At 41.2% G+C, this 20,396-nt stretch overlaps 1 protein-coding gene across 2 annotated transcripts in view; it reads right to left on the reverse strand.

The window, feature by feature from the left end:
• The window catches only part of crcp (calcitonin gene-related peptide-receptor component protein), a 75,956-nt gene that overhangs the window by 23,365 nt on the left and 32,195 nt on the right, over window positions 1–20,396 (reverse strand). For both annotated transcript variants that reach the window (XM_085964529.1, XM_085964530.1), the window contains exon 5: window positions 15,614–15,708. In XM_085964529.1, the coding sequence (XP_085820655.1) occupies window positions 15,614–15,708 (95 nt within the window). The remainder of the gene's footprint in view (window positions 1–15,613; window positions 15,709–20,396) is intronic.

Genomic DNA, 20,396 nt, shown 5'->3' on the forward strand with positions numbered 1-20,396 from the left:
GCTGTCCAGGGAGAGTATAAATACTTGGGCACGGGCCCAGCTTGCGCAGGACATTCTTAACAGGAACTAGTGACGGACTCAACTAGACCTCCATGTTGTAAAACAGTTGATTAAAGCTTTGTTTAACGCTTAGAGCAAGTGCCTAGTAGTTTTCTTACGTCAACAGTTACTACCTTTTGTTGCACGTTTTTCACACCCACTTCCTTGGTGTTTCGTTAACAAGGCCCAAAGGGTAACTGACCTCTGGATCTCTACCCATGTCTCTCTGAACTAGCCACTATGAGCCTGGTATAAGGTGGCTGGGAACAAGGTTGATTGGCTATGATAAAATTGACCCTTAGTGTTAGGGGGTTAAATACATGGGGTTACAGGGATAGGGTGGGATATGTGTTGGTGTAGGGGTTACAGGGATCGGGTGGGATATGTGTCGGTGCAGGCTCGATGGGCCGAAATAGCCTCTATCTGCACTGTGGGGTTTCTGTGATTCTGTGAAGGTTAATTCCTTACGGGGAAGCACCTGGCCTTCTCTACAACAATCTGACTAAGATCAATTATCTATCTGTTTGCAGGATTGCAGACATGAACCCACATGCTCCACATTTTTGTGAATATGCAAACCATAACTTGTGTTTTTGAAAAGGAGGAATTCTTTCCTGAAATACCACAAGAATTGGATGACTGTTAAACTCCTAAAGAGAATTTAGAGATATGTTCTTGTTGCTGATCAGTAAATGCATGCTGTACCTAACATCTCCACTGAAGCACTGTCGAATGGGGGGGGGGGGGGGGGGGGGCGATGGGCTCAGGCTTTTAAAACAAAGTCCCCCTGCAAAGGGCAAAAAGAAGGATGGAATACAGGAGAGGGGTGTTCGAAAAGTAACTTTAAGTCAAGCAAGATGGCCCACTGAAGTGGGATAAGAACATAAGAAACGGAGCAGGAGTAGGCCATTCTGGCTTTTGAGCCTGCTCCGCCATTTAATAAGATCATGGCTGATCTTCTACCTCAACTCCACCTTCCCGCACTATCCCCATATCCCTTGATTCCCTTAGTATCAAAAAATGTATCGATCTCTGTCTTGAATATACTCAACGACTGAGCCTCCACATCCCTCCTTAATAAAACATTTGCTTTAATCCTACACTCTCTATCAATGTTTTACTGTCTCCTTGACCGTAGTCTTATGACACAAGCCAGCACTAGCCACATGTAATCAGTGTATTTTTGAGAACAGAGTGTATTTTGTAGTTTAAAGGTTTTTGAGGTACAGCAAGTGATGCCATTTGGATAAGGTTGGTGAAGTGCGTGAGAATGTCCTTGGTACCACAGACACACTGTCACCGTGACGACCTGTAAAAGCCACACACAACAGCAATGTAGATTTAAACATCAAAACCGCATGTGGAGAGGTGCAGCTGCAGTACCCCCAGATTTAGAGAGTCAGTCTGAGGAGGGGGCACTGGCTGACTCACTGAGCACAAATGAGCAGGACCCTGTGTTGGTGCCAGTGGAGCAACAGGAACCTGCTGGCTGAGTCCAGCTTGCATCCTTCCTGAGGTGCAGAGCCCTGGGACATGGACCTCGTGGGGCTTACTTTGCTATTCACTTCCTTTTTAGTGTTGTGTTCATTATTTTTACATTATTACATGCATATAAGTTGTATTCACGGAAATAAGTGAATTCAATCCTATCTGTTCCTTGGTATATTTAGCTTACAGTGAAATAAAGCAGCTTAACAATTCATCCTCAACTAGTGATAAGCTTGGTCCACTGTTGAAGATATTAAAAAAATACACATGGAAAAGACATGATAATCCAATCTAGATCAAAAGGGGATGCTTCTGTTACATCCCCAGGTTATGCTATTCTTTTATACAAGTAAATATAGGGCAATGTGAGTGAATTTTCATAAAAGTACAATGTTTAGACTGATTAAGGGGACAACTGACACCACTATATCCAAGTAGGTAACTAATACAGAACTAAATTCGTAACACCCCCATTACTTTAAATAAAATCTTTATAGATTCTAGAGTATAGAATTAACACATTTTGTCAGGAATGCAAAAACCATGTCACCTGAGCTTTAAGGAATGAAAAGTATGCCAGACAAACCAATTTCCCATGGATTTACTTTTTTTTGAAGCTAGCCTACTTTCCCTTTTATAATCAGTCTCCCCTGGACAAGGAGTATTCAGTTTTTCGAAGTAGATTTTTAAAAAATTATTCATTCTCAGGGTGTGGACATCGCTGGCAAGGCCAGCATTTATTACCCACCCCTAGTTGCCCTGAGAAGGTGGCAATGGGCCTTTGACTCTCGGCTTTGATACAAGTGAGTGGCTTGCTAGGCCACCTCAGAGGAGAGGGCAGTTCAGAGTCAACCACATTGCTGTGGGACTGGAGTCATATATAGGCCAGACTGGGTAAGGGTAAGGGAAAGAACAGTAGTGAACCAGTTGTTTTTTTTCCGACAATCCAGTAGCTTCATGGTCATTTTACAGGTACCAGCTTTTTATTTCAAAATTTTTAAAACTGAATTAAAATTCTCAAACTACTAGGAGGAAACTTTTTTCTGAGGAATTTTCCACAGTCTAAGCGAGTGGGCCAACAGCCGAAACTCAATTTACACAACACAAGACCCAACCAGACCAGGCATTTGGACAAAGAAATTCAATCTTTACAAATACAATTGTTACTCTTAAATTCCTAGTCTAGATTGTCAACCTTGGCTCAGTAGTTGAACTTCGAGTCAGAAAGTTATGGGTTTAAGTCCTGCTCCAGAGACTTGAACACATAATTTAAGCTGACATTTCCATTCAGTGCTGAGAGAAGGCTGCACCGTCAGAGGTGTCATCTTTGGGATGAGATATTAAGCCTAAAAAGATGTAAAAGATCCCATGGCACTATTTGAAAACGGGCAGCTCCCCAGCATCCTTGCCAATATTTATCCCAAAACCAACATCACAACAGATTATCTGGCCATGTATCTCATTGCTGTTTGTGGGATCTTGTTATGCATAAATTGGGTGCTGTGTTTCCCTGCAGTACAACAGTGACTACACTTCAAAAGCACTTATAGCAAAATACTGTGGATGCTGGAAATCTGAAATAACAACAGAAAATGCTGGAAACACTCAGCATCGAAACTTTGGCCGCGAGTTTGCCGGCGCTCAGAGGGCGGGTCATAGGTTAAATTAGTTTTGATTGACGGCGGGTTCCGATCCCGCCATCAACCCGCCTCCAAACAGCTTTCCCAAGTGTCGGGTCCCCGACTTGCGAATGGACCCGACACCTAGCGGCGGGAAGCGGATTAAAGGCAATTACCTGCCTATTAACAGGTACTTGCCAGTAGTTGTCAGCCTATTTTTGGATTTTGCCGCTTCTGGCTCGGGTTTCCCGACATCCGGACACCCCGCCAGGGAAGTGTGGCATGTTGTGAGTCTGCTGTAATGTTTCTGGATTGATGACAGCTGCAGAAGTGGTGTGAAGGATCCAATGTTGCACATGGTGAGTCTCAGAGGAAAGAAAATGTTGGGTACTGCATTTTTAATACATTTACAGATTTCTTTAGCTTACAAGTTTTTAAGTCCATGTCCAGGCCACCTCATTGGGAGAACCTCTCTCACCAGTGACAGATCGCTTCTGTCACCTCACCTGCAGCTGCCATCTATTCCAGCCTATGGAAGGAGTCATTGGAGAGCCTGGGTGCAAGAGTTCATCTTTGTGCAGTGATTGTCAGCGTTTGCAGCACCTCGATGCTGTCACTGAGAAATCAACTGTCAAAATAAAATTGTGCGTGGTCCCTTTAAGGAAACCGGCAGATGACACGTCATCAAATGACGTCATCTGGCCCGCTTCCGGTTAATGAGCGGGCTTAACAAGGTCAATCAAGACAAAAATCACATCTGTGGAACGGAAGCAGCCGGGGGCAGGACTGGAAGCTGGAAACCAGCTGACCCGCACTCAACCCGCCTCCATTAATAAAATCGCGGCCGTTGACTCGGTTTCTCTCTCCTCGATGCTGCCTGCTGCTGAGTGTTTCCAGCATTTTCTGTTGTTACTTCAAAAGTACTTCATTGGCTATAAAGCCAATGGGATGTCCTGAGGTCAAGAAAGGCAGTATATAAATGCAAGTTCCTTCCATAAGGAATCCAACCGAAACTTAAAGATGTCTAAGTGACTATATTATTACTTTAGGACTGAAAAAAAACCACTTGTTACATAAAGTACTGTCTCTCCAGAGATGCTCACAAATCATTCAAAAAATGAACAATATTATTCAACCAGTGTGCCTTCAATCTATTTTAAATCTGTTCCAAAGGGAGGGGAAAACGCTGAAATGGCAGCTGGAGACTAAAGACTGAATGACATGCAAACTATCAATTATAACCAGCTGTGCCATTTCTTTTTATCTTTTCAGCAATGGTGCTGTATCGTGTGTGCGATGAGATAGGTCCTCCTGGTATGAATGTACAACTGGTTTTTGTTTATGTAAGACATAGCTGCTGGCTAAATAAGTTTCCAAAATATGCATTTTTTGAAAACATCAACTTTTGAATTTAGATGCGTGTACTCTAATTGTTATCCTTCTTTTCCCATAAAATTTCTCCCTTCTCCTCTTCTGGAAACTTTAACTCCTTGCTGAGGTACAGTTACACAGGTGCCAACCACCCTCCGTACTTCATGTGTGAGCTTGGATACTAAGTGCCCACAGGCTATTTTACCAAAGGCTGCAGCAGAACCAAGTCTGGTCCTGCCCTCACCCGACATCCAGCAGAATAGCAATTAGTTGTGGGAATCCTAACCAATTTTCTCCGACCTAACGCAGAGGCGCAGAAGCCAACTGTGAACGTCTCTACCGCTGCTCTGACTGTGATCAGCTAACTCAACACAGACTGGGAATCAAACTGGGGATCTTCATTTCATTAAAGCTTAACTAGACAAGTGCACTTATGCAAATATCTACTGGACATTCAAGAGAGCAAATCAAAAGGCCTGGGCACTCCCAAATGGCTTTTCCTATAATATTGTTTTTTGAAATGTCCTATAAATGACTTCTAACCTCAATCCAACCCGCCACCCACCCCCTCCCTCCCTCCTCCCCCCGCCACCCCCCATCCCATACACTGATTGTTAAAGAGCTGTGATCTTGCCATCAGTTCCCCGAAACAGGAATACTGTTGTTAGCATTCCAGGATTGGGGAGAGAGTCAAGCGAAAGGGAGAGCGGGAGGGAAGTATTTAAAAAAAGAGATTAGAAAACCTTTTAAAGATGTTCTATGCTCAGAATTCTTTGGCTGTCGCCTCCCCCTCCCGCTGTAACAGGGCCCCAAGTCCCAACATCCTACCGCAAGGCTGTCTTGGGATCCAGTCAGATGGGGGGGGGGGGGGGGGGGGGAAGGGCGTAAAAGGAGAGTTCACAACTGTGGGGAGACCCGTATTATTTAAAATTAATATTCAGCAGCATTTAAATAATACAGGTTTCCCAGTACTGTCATACCCTGTTAGCCCTCTCCACTCCTACCAGACCCGAACACCATAACTCCCTAGGTACCATAACTGCCCATCCTAGTGATATCACATTCCAATCCCCCTCACCCACCCTCCCCCGGATTCCCCCAGACCCTTACACTCACCGATTCTCCCACACTCCAAAGTTCAAAGCCTCCCCACTTCCCACCAACTGCTACATACCTCCTCCTACTTAGCTGCAATCTGAAACATCTTCCCTACTATCTTGTTTTGTATTGTTCATTAAAAAAGATTTAAGAAACAAAATGAGCAATATAACTAAACTAACGTTTAATAGTAATCAAAGTCACTGATTTAGTTTCCACAAAAATATGAAAGTCAGAGTTTCAGCCCAAAAATATCGTTAACATTCCGACAATACAGTAATAAAATTTGACTTAATCACTAAGTCAGTGGCACAAATAATATATTGTTGGTTACATAGCATAACACAACATATCCTCTGATTCAGTGAACAGTACTATGGGAGATCCATTGTATGAATATACAATATCTATCTATATATATATAAAAGGATACTTCTGTCTGTCATTCCGTCTGTCTGTCTTGAATTAACTCGAAAGTTATAGAGCGTACCTACACGTGCGTTACGTCGAAAGAAAGCTGACGATTCCAGAACCGTCCTAAGTATATTTACGTTTCGGCCGGACAAAAATTGTTCGCGCGTTATGCAAAAAACCTTCAAAATTAAACTCATTATCTGCTAAGTAGCATTGATTGACTGACGTCAAGGTCGACCAATCCTGTGCCGGCACGATTGACCAATCCTACAGTTCAGTCGCCTGATGGTTGGCCAATCGCTGCATCTGTGGGCGGGACTAATCGTTTTCATCTCAGGGATCTGGCAGCCATTGCCTCAAGCTAAAAACCCCATTTACTTCCAGCTCAAAATCTGCTAATCCAGTTTCGAAAAAATTAGTATCTCTTTTAAAAATAACATAAGATTTACCAAAAACGTTTTATAAGTACTTTCACTTTCATCTTTCAAGGTATTAAAAAGGTAGAAATGTTGCCCGGCAGCAGATTGAGAGAGGGACACAGAGACAGGGCCCAAAAGCCTGGGACTCGATTTAAAATGTTGCCCGGCAGCAGATTCACAGAGGGACACAGAGAGGCCCCAAAGCCTGAGACTCGATTTAAACTGCCCGGCCCAAAACAGCCCTGGCAAAGCCGGGCTCCCCCAGCTATATAAAATATAAAGATACACTAATGGTTAAACTTAATTGTGAAATGCTAAAATTTCTATTGCTCAAAAGCTTACAGTAACTATACCAAAAATATGCAGGATGAGAGTTTTGTTTGAACTGCATTCATAGCTTTGGGGGGAGACCAAAACCAAGGTCGGAGGTCACACAAATAAGCATAGGCTGATTTTTAAAAAGAACATCTCCAAAATATACAGAACAAAATAGCACTGTAAGTAGAGTAATAAAAAACAACAGCAAATAATTAAATGCAGACAAAAAATACTGGAACTGAAGGCCAGGAAAGCAGTGAACTTGTGTTTCACAGGCTAACACAGCATTGGCTCGGGAAGAAACATTGTTCCAGGCATTGGCACTCCTGTTCAGATAACTGCAAGTAATAATTTGAGTGAATTGTTAAATACTTTATGTGCCAATTAGGATTGTGTATTCAGCTGGATCAGAAATAACAATATCAGCAGGCGCCACTTTGAAAAAAATCTTTCAACGTAATTCGGTGAAATTGCAGACTTTAAATGGAGGTTGCATTTCTTTGAGTGTTTGTGGGATCTATTTCTCAACGCATCAGTATGGTTACATTGCTTATTTCAGCTAATTAACAAACCATAACACTTGAGTGTCAATTTTGCAATTCTGGCAAAACTGGGATTGCACACTCCCATGGCATGGGTTGTGCTGAATTTTAAGATTATAGGCTCTGTGTCTTTATTTGAACTAGGCTCTCAACACATGGAAAACATGTGCAAGTAGTCAGGCCTCCAAACTGGTTGGTTGCCAGCTGCAAAACTAGGCCAACCAGCTGCATTTAAGAAGGAGAATGCTCATCCTTAGATAGCAAATACAGTTCTTCAGACAGCACAAGGTATTAGGGGTAATCTTGGTGTCCACCATGCAGCAGTTGTCCCAAGACTGGGCAGCAGAGTATCTCAGACATCATTGCAGTGCTGCAGGAAAGATTTTCACAAATGCAGAGTGCCATGGAGCAGATGGCATCTTCACAGCCATCTGCAGCATAGTCCCAAAGCAATGAGGGACCAGGCACAGAACAGTGTCCTCTCACTAGCACCGTCAATGTTGCAATCGAGACCTTGGGCACTCTGTTGCATAAGTGTGTCACTGCTGGTTTGGACTAATTTGGTGGTTATATGGAGAGAAGCAGTCATGGCTTGCCTCATCCATACTGCAGATACCTCATGGATTGTTCTCACGCAGACCACCAGTCCTCCAGCTGTGGTGCCCATCATCAATGGCGTAATTGTAGAAAGGGATAAAGGTGGCATCCTCTTAGGGTGGACACATCCTCCCACTCCAGCCAGGCCCTGCCAAGTATTGGCAGCCACTGTGCGGCCAGGTGTGGTTACAGCTGTTTCAGGGACATATGGGACCTTGCACTTGGAGGATCAAGGTCACAACCTTCCCAGGAGGCCCTCAGCAGTCCACCTTTTCTTGCCACCACAGTTGGTCTACTGGGGGAGCACTTTCACACATTTGTCAGAATAAGAAACATTGCATTTTACTCAGCCTGTGAAGGGAAACACCAGGATTGGTAGATTTAGCTAAAAAATAAGTGCATTTCACCTTTTGTTTGGTGTATTTTTGCTGTTGAGGCAGGGGGGGGAAAGGGGACTATAACTGCAGGTAAAAGTGAGCACTCTGCCAGATCACCATGAGAACAGAGAATGTGCGGTTTGTGTAGCACCTACTGATAAAAAGAAAGAAATAGAGAAAGAAGAAAGAACTTGTACTTATATAGCACCCTTCATAGTCACTGAAGTACTTTTGAAGTGAAGTCACTGTTGTAATGATAGATGGATGATAGACGATAGGTGTGCCTTACTGGAAGCGGTTTCCAATGCCAGTATTTTGGGCCGGTCTCCTGATCCTCATGCTGGTGAGCTAGCTGCCCCACAGTCCTCCTCATGCAGGCAATGCAGCAGTATGGGAGCTGACCGAGCATGAGCCATCTTCCCATCCTTCCTATGTACAAAGCAGATAGCTGCAGATTTGGAAGCTTTACAAATGGATGTTGCATAGCAAAGTCTTGATCATGCACACAGGACATGAGCAGAGAGAAAAGAGATGCACTTGAGCAATGCAAACTCCTAGAAATGCTGGGTGAAGAAAATAGTGACAATACAGGCAACAAACCATTACACCCAGCTTTAACTTACCGCACTAAGCTGGCCTCTCCAGTTTAGTTACCGCTGTGCAGAACATTGCAAAATTTGGCAGAATCATTTAAGACCTCATCTGCATATGATTATGAGACCCAGGCATGACTGAAGCATAGGCCTCAAAAACTGCTCCAAAATACCAAACACCAAATTGCAATGTGCATTAACATAGTTGAAGTCTTATGTCAGATTCTGCGATGCTCGCCTGCAGAGTGCAAGGCCTTGCCAGAAGAAGGCGGACTCACAACATTGGGGCTAATGTGAGACATGTTATATGCAAATCTTTAATTAGATAACATGATTCAAAGCAATGGTTGTAACCTCGAGTTGCATTTACAGTTATGCTTAATTTAATTTGGAATGAATAGTATAGAAGTGCTCTACAAACACACATTAATCTCCAGACTCTAGCTTAGCTTCAAGATATTTGTGGTGCTTTTTGAAGAAACTCGTCATTATAACAAGATTTCACAATCGATCATAACAACCTAATTAGGACAAGAGGTTAATATGAAAGTGGGCATCGGTCCCTGGGAAATGAACTCGAAAACTTTTAAAGCTTGTCCAAACCACTGCAGACAAAATAAGCCTTTTTGATTACCCACTGTGAACAATCCAGTTCGAAATTTTTGTACCAACTTTTCGTTCCTTTCATTTGGTTTCTTTACAGCGCTAGCAATTTTGTTCCTTTTCTTTTCTCACTCAGTAATTCAACTTTAATCCATAACGTATTCAACTGCTTTTTGTTGTGCATTCACAAACTGAGCAGTCATATCATTAAGTAGAAACAGAACTGTGAAGCAGTCAGGTCCTAGCAGGAACTAAGGGAAAGGGTGGGAAAGGCTGGAAAATGTGGCTGATGTCTAAAAATCTGGTGCTCTGGATGATGTCATTCTGAAAACAATTCCAAAATTAATCACCAAGGGTTTGATATAAAGTATATAAAAACAGATGTGACCAAACGCCCGATAATCAGGACTTTATATCTACCAGTGGAACTCTTGTGGCATTGTTCATATTGAGACTGGGGGTATACTATTTTATAATAAAGGTGTGTCATGCCAGGTATGCACAATGTATCAAAGTTACTGATTTACACTCATTGAATAAGTAAAATTGTGTTTTTATTCTATAGTATTCTGGGATTTTGGGGGATTGAGTTCCACGATTTTGTCCAGTTTTCCATAAAAATGAAGTATGTATGTATTTCATTTATATATTTCACTTTTTTTAAAGCCCAAGATTGGGGGATTGAGTTCCACGATTTTGTCCAGTTTTCCATAAAAATGAAGTATGTATGTATTTCATTTATATATCTCACTTTTTTTAAAGCCCAAGATACACAGCAAGATTATCTTCAAGATGCACAAGATTTGAAGTAAAGATCTGTTTTTTAGCTGCAGTGGAAGGAGAGGGCTTGTGGGTTCAACAGCACTTGCGGGGGGGTGGGGTAACTGAGGTTTAGCGACAAAAAAAGTGGTGGTCTGGAAGTTTGAAAGCACAGTTGAGGATCCTCGAGTTTGAAAGATCACAGTGGCTTCCATGGAAGCTCAGAGGGGGGTGGTCTCGGTGGGGCGGGGGGGGGGGGGGGTTTGACAGCATTGGTGTGGTCCTGTGGATTTTAAAACACTACAGTGGCTCCCAAGGGATTTGACTAGACAGATGAATAGCCTGTCGTCTGGTAACACTGAGGAAAGTTCCTGGGGTTTGGGACCTCAACAGAAGGGAAACCCGAGGTTTGACAGAACTGGAAGGGGAGGGACTGAGGTCTTGCTCACCCACTGCAGCTATATAAACAGATACCAGAGCTGCAAAAACTGTTATTTTTGAATTACGAAACTAACAAAAAAAGCAGGTACCTTATCTCTCGCTACCGAAGAGGAGATGAACACATGCTTTGCTCAAATAAACCAAAATGACCTCATAAAACATTCAAAAGGTTTCCATGTTGTAATATATTTTTTTAAAAACCTTTAATCTATAAGTTTTATGTTTGGTCTGAGGAGTGGGGGGGGGGGGTAGGAAATTACAAATAGTAAATTCTAGCAAGTTGTAAGTGGCCAGCTTTGTTAATAAAAGTGATCAAAAGTGGTGAACAATATTATCAGGGAGAATCTTCTTTGTTTATTTGAATTATTCGTCACTAAGTTAGACAAGTATCCATTAAATCCCTTAAAGTAGTGCTTGAAGAATGCTAGCCAGACTGCTTGCAAGCATTGACATTTATATCATATTGAGTCTTATTAAATTATCCAGTAGCAATCACATCTGTAAAATACAACTCTGGCTGGCTGAACAGCATTGCTAACAGAATTAATAAAATGAGTTGTCCTATTCATCTGAAAGACTGGCATCAAGCCATTAAAATGTCTCAAAAACACTTTTACTTTGCTGCATTGGTTTCATCAAAGCAAGGCTGTATCACTCTCCCACTAACATTCTCCAATTTAGTTTTGCACGCAAAGTCATTCTCCATTAAATCTTGAGGAGAACCTGAGCTGACAAATCCAGAGGGAGTTTCCGAAGCCAATGAAAAAGTGGGTCTCTGCTGCTGGGACAAAATTAGTTGGGCTGTTTTCATTGTTTAGTGCAGCCAACAGTGGAAAGGACTGTTTGCCATCAGCTGCATTTTCAGGTTTAATGAAGACTACAAGCAGGACCTCAATCCTTTGGTTACCTTGTATGACCACTAACTGTTTTTAGCAACACTTACGCTATATACATGCAAAAAGAAGTGTATTCTCCCAGTATTCCACATTTTCTTTTTGCAGGGTACTTGCCAATATGCATAATCCTTCAATGAGAACAAGACTGGCAAAGCTGCAGATTTTTCTAACTACACCGCTCTTTAAACAACAGGGTGGAAATGCAATTCAAATAGAGCAAGTTGAACATTTTTTTAAACTCGCCATCACTTACTGCCTCTAATTTGGAATCTACCACTTCCATATGGTGCCAAATCTGATGGTTCTGCAGAGAAGCAGCCATTCATAAAGTATGTACAGCAGCATTAATGATTTTTGACCCCCTCTTTTGTCAGTCATATGCTTTACCAAACTTCGCTCCCCCAGCACCCCCCCCACAAACTACATTAATTCTCAACTTCCCCCTCTCAACAAAGTAATTGAATTGGACTTCAAATACAATAGTCTAATTGCATCCTCTGCCTGGGACAATCAGAATAACACAAAGACTATTCTCAGAACACAATTCTGTACTTAGAACCAAGTTCTGCCCATCTAATTCAAATTTCCCAATCAGGGCTTAAAGCAGCACCACCACCCAGCATTCCCCTCCCCCAAGTCATTTCCTGTATACCTTTTCCGTAACTCCCCGACATATTTATACACAAGTTTTATGGATGGCCCCAAAGCATGAAACTTGCCCATAACTAAAATAACTAAGTTCTAGAACAGGCAACTTTGGAAACCAAATTCATGACATTCTGGTTGTTAACTCAATTGTTTGACCGCTTGAGCAACTGGGTCACTTAAAATTACTAGTGAAACATAATTAAATCAATATTCTTTAACAATTGTAACATTGCTGCTGCAGAATTACTGGCATCATCAACCCTTCAAGTGGCACAGTTATACAGCAGAAATCTCCTTTTTGCTACCCAAATTTATAATTTTAAGCAAACTTATAAAAGGAAATGGAGAGAAACATACTAATTTGAATTTTTAGAAAGAAAAAAACTTGCAGTTATATAGTAACCTCAAGATGTCGCAAAGCACTTTGCAGCCAATTAAGTACTTTTATACACACTCTTGCAACGTAGGCAAACACAGCAGCCAACTTGCACATAGCAAGGCACCACAAACAGAACTGAGATAGCTGAACAGATAATCTGGTTATTTTTGAAGTGATGTTGGTTGAGAAATAAATGTTGTCCAGGACACAATGCTATACTTCAACTAGTGTCATGGGATCTTTTACACCCACCCGAGGGGGCAGACGGGTCCTTGGTTTAATGCCTCATCCGAAAGACGATGCCATCGACTGTGCAGCTCTCCCTTAGTACTGCACTGAAGTGTCAGCCTAGATTATGTGCTCAATTCTCTGGAGTGGGGCTTGAACCATGATCTTCTGACACAAGATCGAGAGTGCTACCATTGAGGGAAGGCCGACATCCTTGTACCTAATGCCGAACAAAGCTTTTTTTCCTCCTTAAGTTTGCAGAAATTGTTAAACAGGAGTTAAAATGTAATGAGGTAACGGGTACTCCGACAGACAAGGTCATAATGGAAAAATCACTAATTAAACTTAAAACACAAAAGCAGTCCCTCCTCATACGACAACCCTCTCATCCCAGGAATCAATCTGGTGAACCTTTGTTGCACCGCTTCTAAGCCAAGTATATCCTTCCTTCGGTACGGAGACCAAAACTGTACACAGTATTCCAGGTGTGGTCTCACGAAAGCCCTGTATAATTGCAGCCAGACTTCCTTACTCTTGTACTTCAACCTTCTTGCAATAAAGGCCAACGTACCATTAGCCTTCCTAATTGCTTACTGTACCTGCATGTTAACTTTGTGTTTCGTGTCCAAGGGCACCTAAATCCCTCTGAACACCAACATTTAATAGTTTCTCACCATTAAAAAAAAAATTCTGTTTTTCTATTCTTCCTACCAAAGTGAATAACCTCACAGATGCATTAGATCTGCCAAACACAACCTCCAACAGCCAAGCTAACTATCTTCAATTCATTTATGCTCCTAAAGGGAATCCCTTATACTGTCCCTCAACAGTGTTTCAAGCAATTTTACAACAATCAATGCAAAACTCACAGTTCTATAATTAGATTACTCATTGCTAAGCCCTTGTTTTGAAGAGGAATATCACACTTCTTATTTTCAAGTCCACTGGGTTGTTACCCAAATTCGGTGACCTAGAAAATCTCTTTAATTGAACTCCCGATAAACTTTAAAATAGGGTGAACACTGTCAGGGCAAGGATCCTTAGTTACTCGCTAAAATAAACACAGAAAATGTTGGAAGTACACAGATCAGTCAATATAGAATCATAGAAACTTAAAGCACAGAAGGAGACCATTCGGCCTGTCGTACCTGTGCTGAGTCTTTGAAAGAGCAGTCGAGCATAATTCCATAGTCCCACACCCCCGCCTTTTGTCCGTAACCCTGTAAGTTTCAAGTACCTGTCCAACTCCCTTTTAAATTTATTTATGGAATCAGCTTCCACCACCTTTTCAGGTAGAGCGTTCCAAATCCCGACAACTCTGAGTGAAAAAAAAATCTGGAGAAAAGTTATCTTACTTGAATTTAGATAATTACTCCCACTTCATTAGTTAGAAACAAAACCAGTACTATCTTACCCTTTGTGGGTCCCCTCAGCTGCTGTTTAAACCTTCAGCCAGGTTTCAGTCGCTCTTATGATATTAGCTCCTTATTTACCATTACTTCTAACTCATTTTATTTCTTATGCTCTGGCTTTCATACAAGTACATCTTAGTTTATTCCTTCTTCTCCTTGCTGTATTCATGATTCCTTATTACAGGAAACTTTGGTTTATCCGGAGGTTGTATGTCCGGAAACCTCGATCTACCGGCAGAAATCAGGAGCCGTTTTGTTAGGTTTTTTTTCTTCTCGCGGCTTTGTTTTCAACAGTCGGGCTCTGGAAAGTCTCTCTGAAGCTGTTGCTAAGCTACAGAGACACTTCCAAGGTACGGGCCGACTGTTTACAAGCTGTTGCTAAGCAACAGTGTTTGTTGTCAGATACGGAGATGAAAACCTCCGTATGCTTCAACATTAACTTTGTATGTCCGGCAGTTTTGATAGATCGGCAACAGCTCGGTCCCGTCGGTGCCGGATATAACAAAGTTTCCTGTAATAATTGGTCAACACTATTATACAAACATAGGTAAATGACAAACAGGAAAAGACCATATGCCGTGTTGTACAGGAAAGGTACTGCATCTACTTGTCTCAATTCAGGCTTGATTAAACGCTTTAATCTTAAAGTATGAAAAGAAACAGGTTCTTCTGCATTATAAATCATGTAAATATTTGTAGAATTGAATAGAAAATTATTTGGCCATTTTAAATTCTAAGATAACTAGCTAATATGGGTACAGTAATAAAATTTCAAAGAATATATAAGTGTAAACAAAATGTCATCGAGACAGTATAAAATCTATAGAAAATGTATACAATTTTTTGAAAACTATCTCTAAAAGGAAATAAATTCATATTTAGTTTTTGCCGCTAATATTTTTTCTGTGTAATCAATAAAGATTTTGGTCTGTGTTGAATTCTATGACTGATACGTACATAAACCAGAGTTGAAAGACCAAACAAAATGGCTTTTGCCATCAGCTAATATTAGGACTAAGTGGGGCATTAAAGGGGAATGTCATGGGAGAGGAAGATAATATCTTTAATATAAACTACTCCCTTCAGAAAGACTTAGGGGAGCGAGACAGTATTGTGCATCAGACTGGCACCATTTCAAGAAATGCCAGCACTGACTGAGTACTTCTCTACAATTCATACTGAAATCACTCCCCCGCTACAATAATACATTTTTCATTTAAAAATACTCCAAATGAGTTGCTGTAAAATGAATCAGTGTATCTGAAGAAAATGTTTATACAAGATTCCTCTCTGTTATTTGTTTACTTTGTTTTAATATACTTAGGGAATCCAACGGACAAGAACATTGTGTGAAGTGGATAGATGCACTTACTTGGTGAGTTTTTGAGGAACCATGGCCGTAAGAAACTCAGTTACGATTTCTGGAGTCTGATGTTTGCATGGCGTTTTGGACAAATACTTGAGAGTCTGTGGGTGAAATACAGTACACAGGTTAAGCACTCTGATGTACTCTGTAATGCAGAAGTCTCTGATGCAAATTATAATCTATTTCCATCTCTTCTGCTTTGTAACACACTCTTCAATCTCAGATATTGCTTTCAGGAAAATACTGGCATGTAAAATAGAAATACTGAACAAGAGCTACAAGTTATTTTTTTACTCATCATTTACGATTTACTGATGTATTGTAAATTTACTGTGCAGTGGCACTCAGGTAATTTGCTACAGCACATACATTCTGAAACTATCTCCCTCGCGACAATGATCTGCACTGGAGCAAACATAAAATAGTAGAGTTTTTAACCTGAAGTAACCTACTCCATCTACAGTGTTGGAGCACTAAGTTCAAAACCTGGGTTTTAACCTCAATCTGAAATGATATTAGAATTTGAGTTTTCCATGAAAGGTAAATTTTGCCAGTCGCAGCTGGTCTGGAAGAACTCTTTCCTGCATCTGTCAAACACACCGATATTTCACCAAGGAATGATACTGATGGTATCAATAATGTCACCTACTTTATCACCGATGATTGAATAAGTGCAGAATGATACAATAGGGGGAGGGGGTTAAAGTACCCAAAAACCAGGATCTTGTCAAAAGTTGCCATACTAATTGGAATTCCACTTCCTACAATGAAAATAAAGATATTAGCTACAAATGCCAAAATTAAAATTGATTCTCCGCGGGATGCCTGGCCAACTACTGGAAATAATTCAATCTCAGCATTCAGCTGACAAACAAACTTAGCTCTTGCGGTTTACAATGTCATCCTTATTTACTGCATTGTAATTCACTCCCAGCTATCTACTATCCTCTGTATATCATATTAATTTAATAAACATGGATAAAAACCAGGGTTGTGATGAGGGTCGGAAGGGCAGCACTAGGAAAATTAACATCGTTTTTTGTGCATCTCATGACAATGTCAAGCATTTGCAGGTCAGGCACAGTTTAGATATCCTTTTATGTTCTTCCTTTGGACTCCAGCAATATTACCAACAACAGACACCCTTACATTCTGAATATTATGATTGCTCCATGATGCATACAGTTGAATTATCAAGACTGTTCTGCCATCGACTTACATCAAATGGGATCTAAATTGAACCTGTTTGAACACCTCACAAAATTAGATTTATACATAAATATAATCAGGTACTGCATAATGAACCCTGTAGAAATGTCCCATTAATTCAAAGTAGTTAACTTTTTGACATTGAAGTTCAGAAATAGAGGAGCTAGTTTCCTTTAGACTAAATTTTAAAAGAAAGACTTGCATTTATATAGCGCCTTTCACGACCACCAGACGTCTCAAAGCACTTTACAGCCAATGAAGTACTTTTGAAGTAGAGTCACTGTTGTAATGTAGGAAACGCGGCAGCCAATTTGCGCACAGCAAGCTCCCACAAAGAGCAATGTGATAATGACCAGATAATCTGTTTTTATTATGTTGGTTGAGGGAGAAATATTGGCCAGGACACCGGGGATAGCTCCCCTGCTCTTCTTCAAAATAGTGCCATGGGATCCTTTACGTCCACCGGAGAGAGCAGACGGGACCTTGGTTTAACGTCTCATCCGAAAGACGGCACCTCTGACAGTGCAGCACTCCCTCAGTACCACACTGGAGTGTCAGCCTAGATTTATGTGCTCAAGTCCCTGGAGTGGGACTTGAACCTAAAGATATGGTTAATCAAACAGGTATAAATCTCAATGCATATTCAGTTACAAAATAACTTGTATTTATATAGTATCTTTCATGCAACAAAGCATTCCAAGGAATTTTACAAGAGGATCAGAAAACAAAACAAAAAGTGGGATAAAAGCATGAATGAATAGGGAGCCTTTGAGGAAAGTTAATGCGATAGAGAGATTTAGTAAATGAAATCCAGAGAGCAGGGTCATATGACTGAAAGCTCTGGCACCAAAGAAAGAGCAGAAGATGGAATGTACAGTAGACCAGAGGGAGATATCGAACTAGAGATGATTGCAGAGATAGGTTGGAAGGAGGCTGCGGAGGGATTTCAGAACGAGGACAAGGATTTTGAAGTAGACAAACTTGGGGACAAAGAGCTAATGGAGATCAGCAAGGATAGAAGCAAGAGCGGAGCAGGACTTAGTACGAGATACAAGTGCCAGAATTCTGGATGAGCTGAAAGTTACTAATGTAGTGTGCCGCTAAGGAGGCTGGTGAAGAGTGCATTAGAGAAATTGAGCCTTGGGTTGACAGATGTGGATGAGGGGTTTGACAGCAGTGGGTGGGACAGTATTCTTGAGCCAGGCAACATGAGGACCAGTACAGCTTCCATCTTATTACTTGAGAGGAAGTACTTCATTACTGCTTTAATCAGAGACCTCTCTATGAGTAAGCCCTTGCAGGAACATATATCCTTCGTCAAAAACCTCCACTAAAATTACCATTACAATTATGCAGTTATGAACTTGCACTTATGGTCATCAATTTTTTTCTATCAATGTTCTCCTTTTCCTCCTCTCCTGAAGGTGCTGCCGCCTTGTTGAATTAGGGCATTCTCCAGTACATTGCTCAAATGACCAATATTCATGCACGTGCCACACAGCAGCAGAAAAATAATTTGTGGGGAGCACAGTCAATCCCATCCTCTGTTAACGTCCTTATACATTCATTATTCAATAGTGATCATTGGATAATTTCCTCTCTTTAACCCAAAGGCACGAAGACCAACTGTAGCGCTCTCTGCTGTTGCCCTGGCTGAGGTTAGCTAACTCAGGACTAGATAAACTTGCTGAACCATTGGAACTAATTAAGAATTTTCAATCTTTCAGTTCACTCAAAAGTCCTTCCCCCTCCTAGACTGCTCTACAGCCACTCACTGCCCTCTCTGTGTGGATCCCTAGCCCAGGGTCTTCTGCCAAGGAATCCATACACAGAGCAATCAATCAGAGGTAAAAAAAAAATATCCCATATCAAAAATATAATAGGGGCTCAGAAACATTAGGGGTTCAACCGATTAAATCAAAGGCTTGAAATGCGAAATCACTGTATTTTAACATTCTGGGGCGTCGTCAGAAATTTGAAACAGGGTTTGACATTTTGGTCATGACTGGAACAATCAAAAAGAAAATACCACTTTTGAGTAGTCCTTGCTCCAACATTTAGCAGCATAAATATTTCTTGTGCACACCAAAATGCAGAAGTGAGATTTTACAGGTAGAGATATATTAGGCCAAAAATTCGGGTCGGGGCTTCCCGCGGGTGCAAGCCCCCGATCTGCACTCACCCTGCACGCTGACATCTGAAGCCCGGGCCTGCTTGCATTTCCTGTCACTGGCCCGGTTCAGATGTCAGCGCGCTGTGCTTACCTGATCCAGCGGCGTAGTTAGTGCGATGTGCCGGCTGGGATCAGGTAAGCACTGTACAACCAATCAGGGGAGGGGAAGGTTCATTCATGAGTTTGAGAGTAAGAACTGTCAAACTCATGAAAACTACGGGGGCCCAAAACACTATTTAAACTTTAAATAAAAATTAAAAAAACATCCCAATCATTAAATTAAGTATAAATAAGTTTAAAAAAATAATTTAAACAATAATTTTTTTTTTGAAAAAAATAAATTTTTACTAAAAAGGGTCTAAAACTAAACTTACCTTATTGTAGATTCTTTAAAATAATAAACCTGTGGGAAAAAAAATTCTAAATTACACTAAAACACCACTTACCTGTAAAAATAAATACTTACGTGTGCTTTTTACAAGCGTAAAGACCGGAGGCCTTTACACATGCGCAAATCCCCCAAAACAGAGGAAATCCAAGACGCACGCGCTGCCCCCTACAGCGCACGCGCTAGCCTCTTCAACTCTTGGGTTGGAGGAGAGGAAATGCCGGTTTTCAGCGCATGCGCTGTGCATGCTGAAAACCGGCATTTCCTCCGGCCAGACGCGCGAGTACCCCTTCCGTACTCACGCGTTTGGGGAGGAATTTCTGCCCCATTGCGTTCTACATGGAATAAAAGAAAATTAGTCAAGAAACGGCATCAACAGAAACAAAAATTGAAAAACAAAATTCCTCATCAAAAGTAGCAGTCAGTAATCCAACCACACTGGATTCTAATAGGTATCTGAAAATCTAAATTATACTGAAGAGCAGGACAATCAGCATTTGTATGGAGATGCTGCCCAATCTGTAGGACAATCTACATGCTGTTTAACTGTTGCTCAGTTTAATTTAGTTTTTCAGATGCCTCCAGAATCTAATCCTGTTCTATATGACCATGCCCCTTAAATAGACTTGCAGATCTTCCACGTTACTTCACTACAGAATGAAATAAAGCATCCTACTCCCTTGCTGTGCTCTATGGAAATCATCTCCACTACTGCTAAGAGAATGCAGGAGGGAGCATTAACTGTAAGGTTTCCTAGGCAACAAGATGTTCAATCTTGTGCAATGCTGCTGCTGTCAGTGTACCGCTGCTGAGAAATGTGCCAGGGACTATCTAATAACTTAAATCTCTGTTCCATTTCCAACAGAATTCTAAGTGCATCTCATCACCAACACCTGAAAAAAGCTAGTATGAATTCTGACTGAAGAATAGCTAAAGGATGATTGGAGCCCCAAAAGAAGGTCTCAAGGTAACCAGACTCTTGGGACCCTCACACTGAGTAACCAAACATTCACAAATGT

Source organism: Somniosus microcephalus, chromosome 22 (genome assembly GCF_052327205.1).
Source record: "Somniosus microcephalus isolate GS21.2 chromosome 22, FLI_Smic_1.0, whole genome shotgun sequence".
Taxonomy (NCBI): domain Eukaryota; kingdom Metazoa; phylum Chordata; class Chondrichthyes; order Squaliformes; family Somniosidae; genus Somniosus; species Somniosus microcephalus.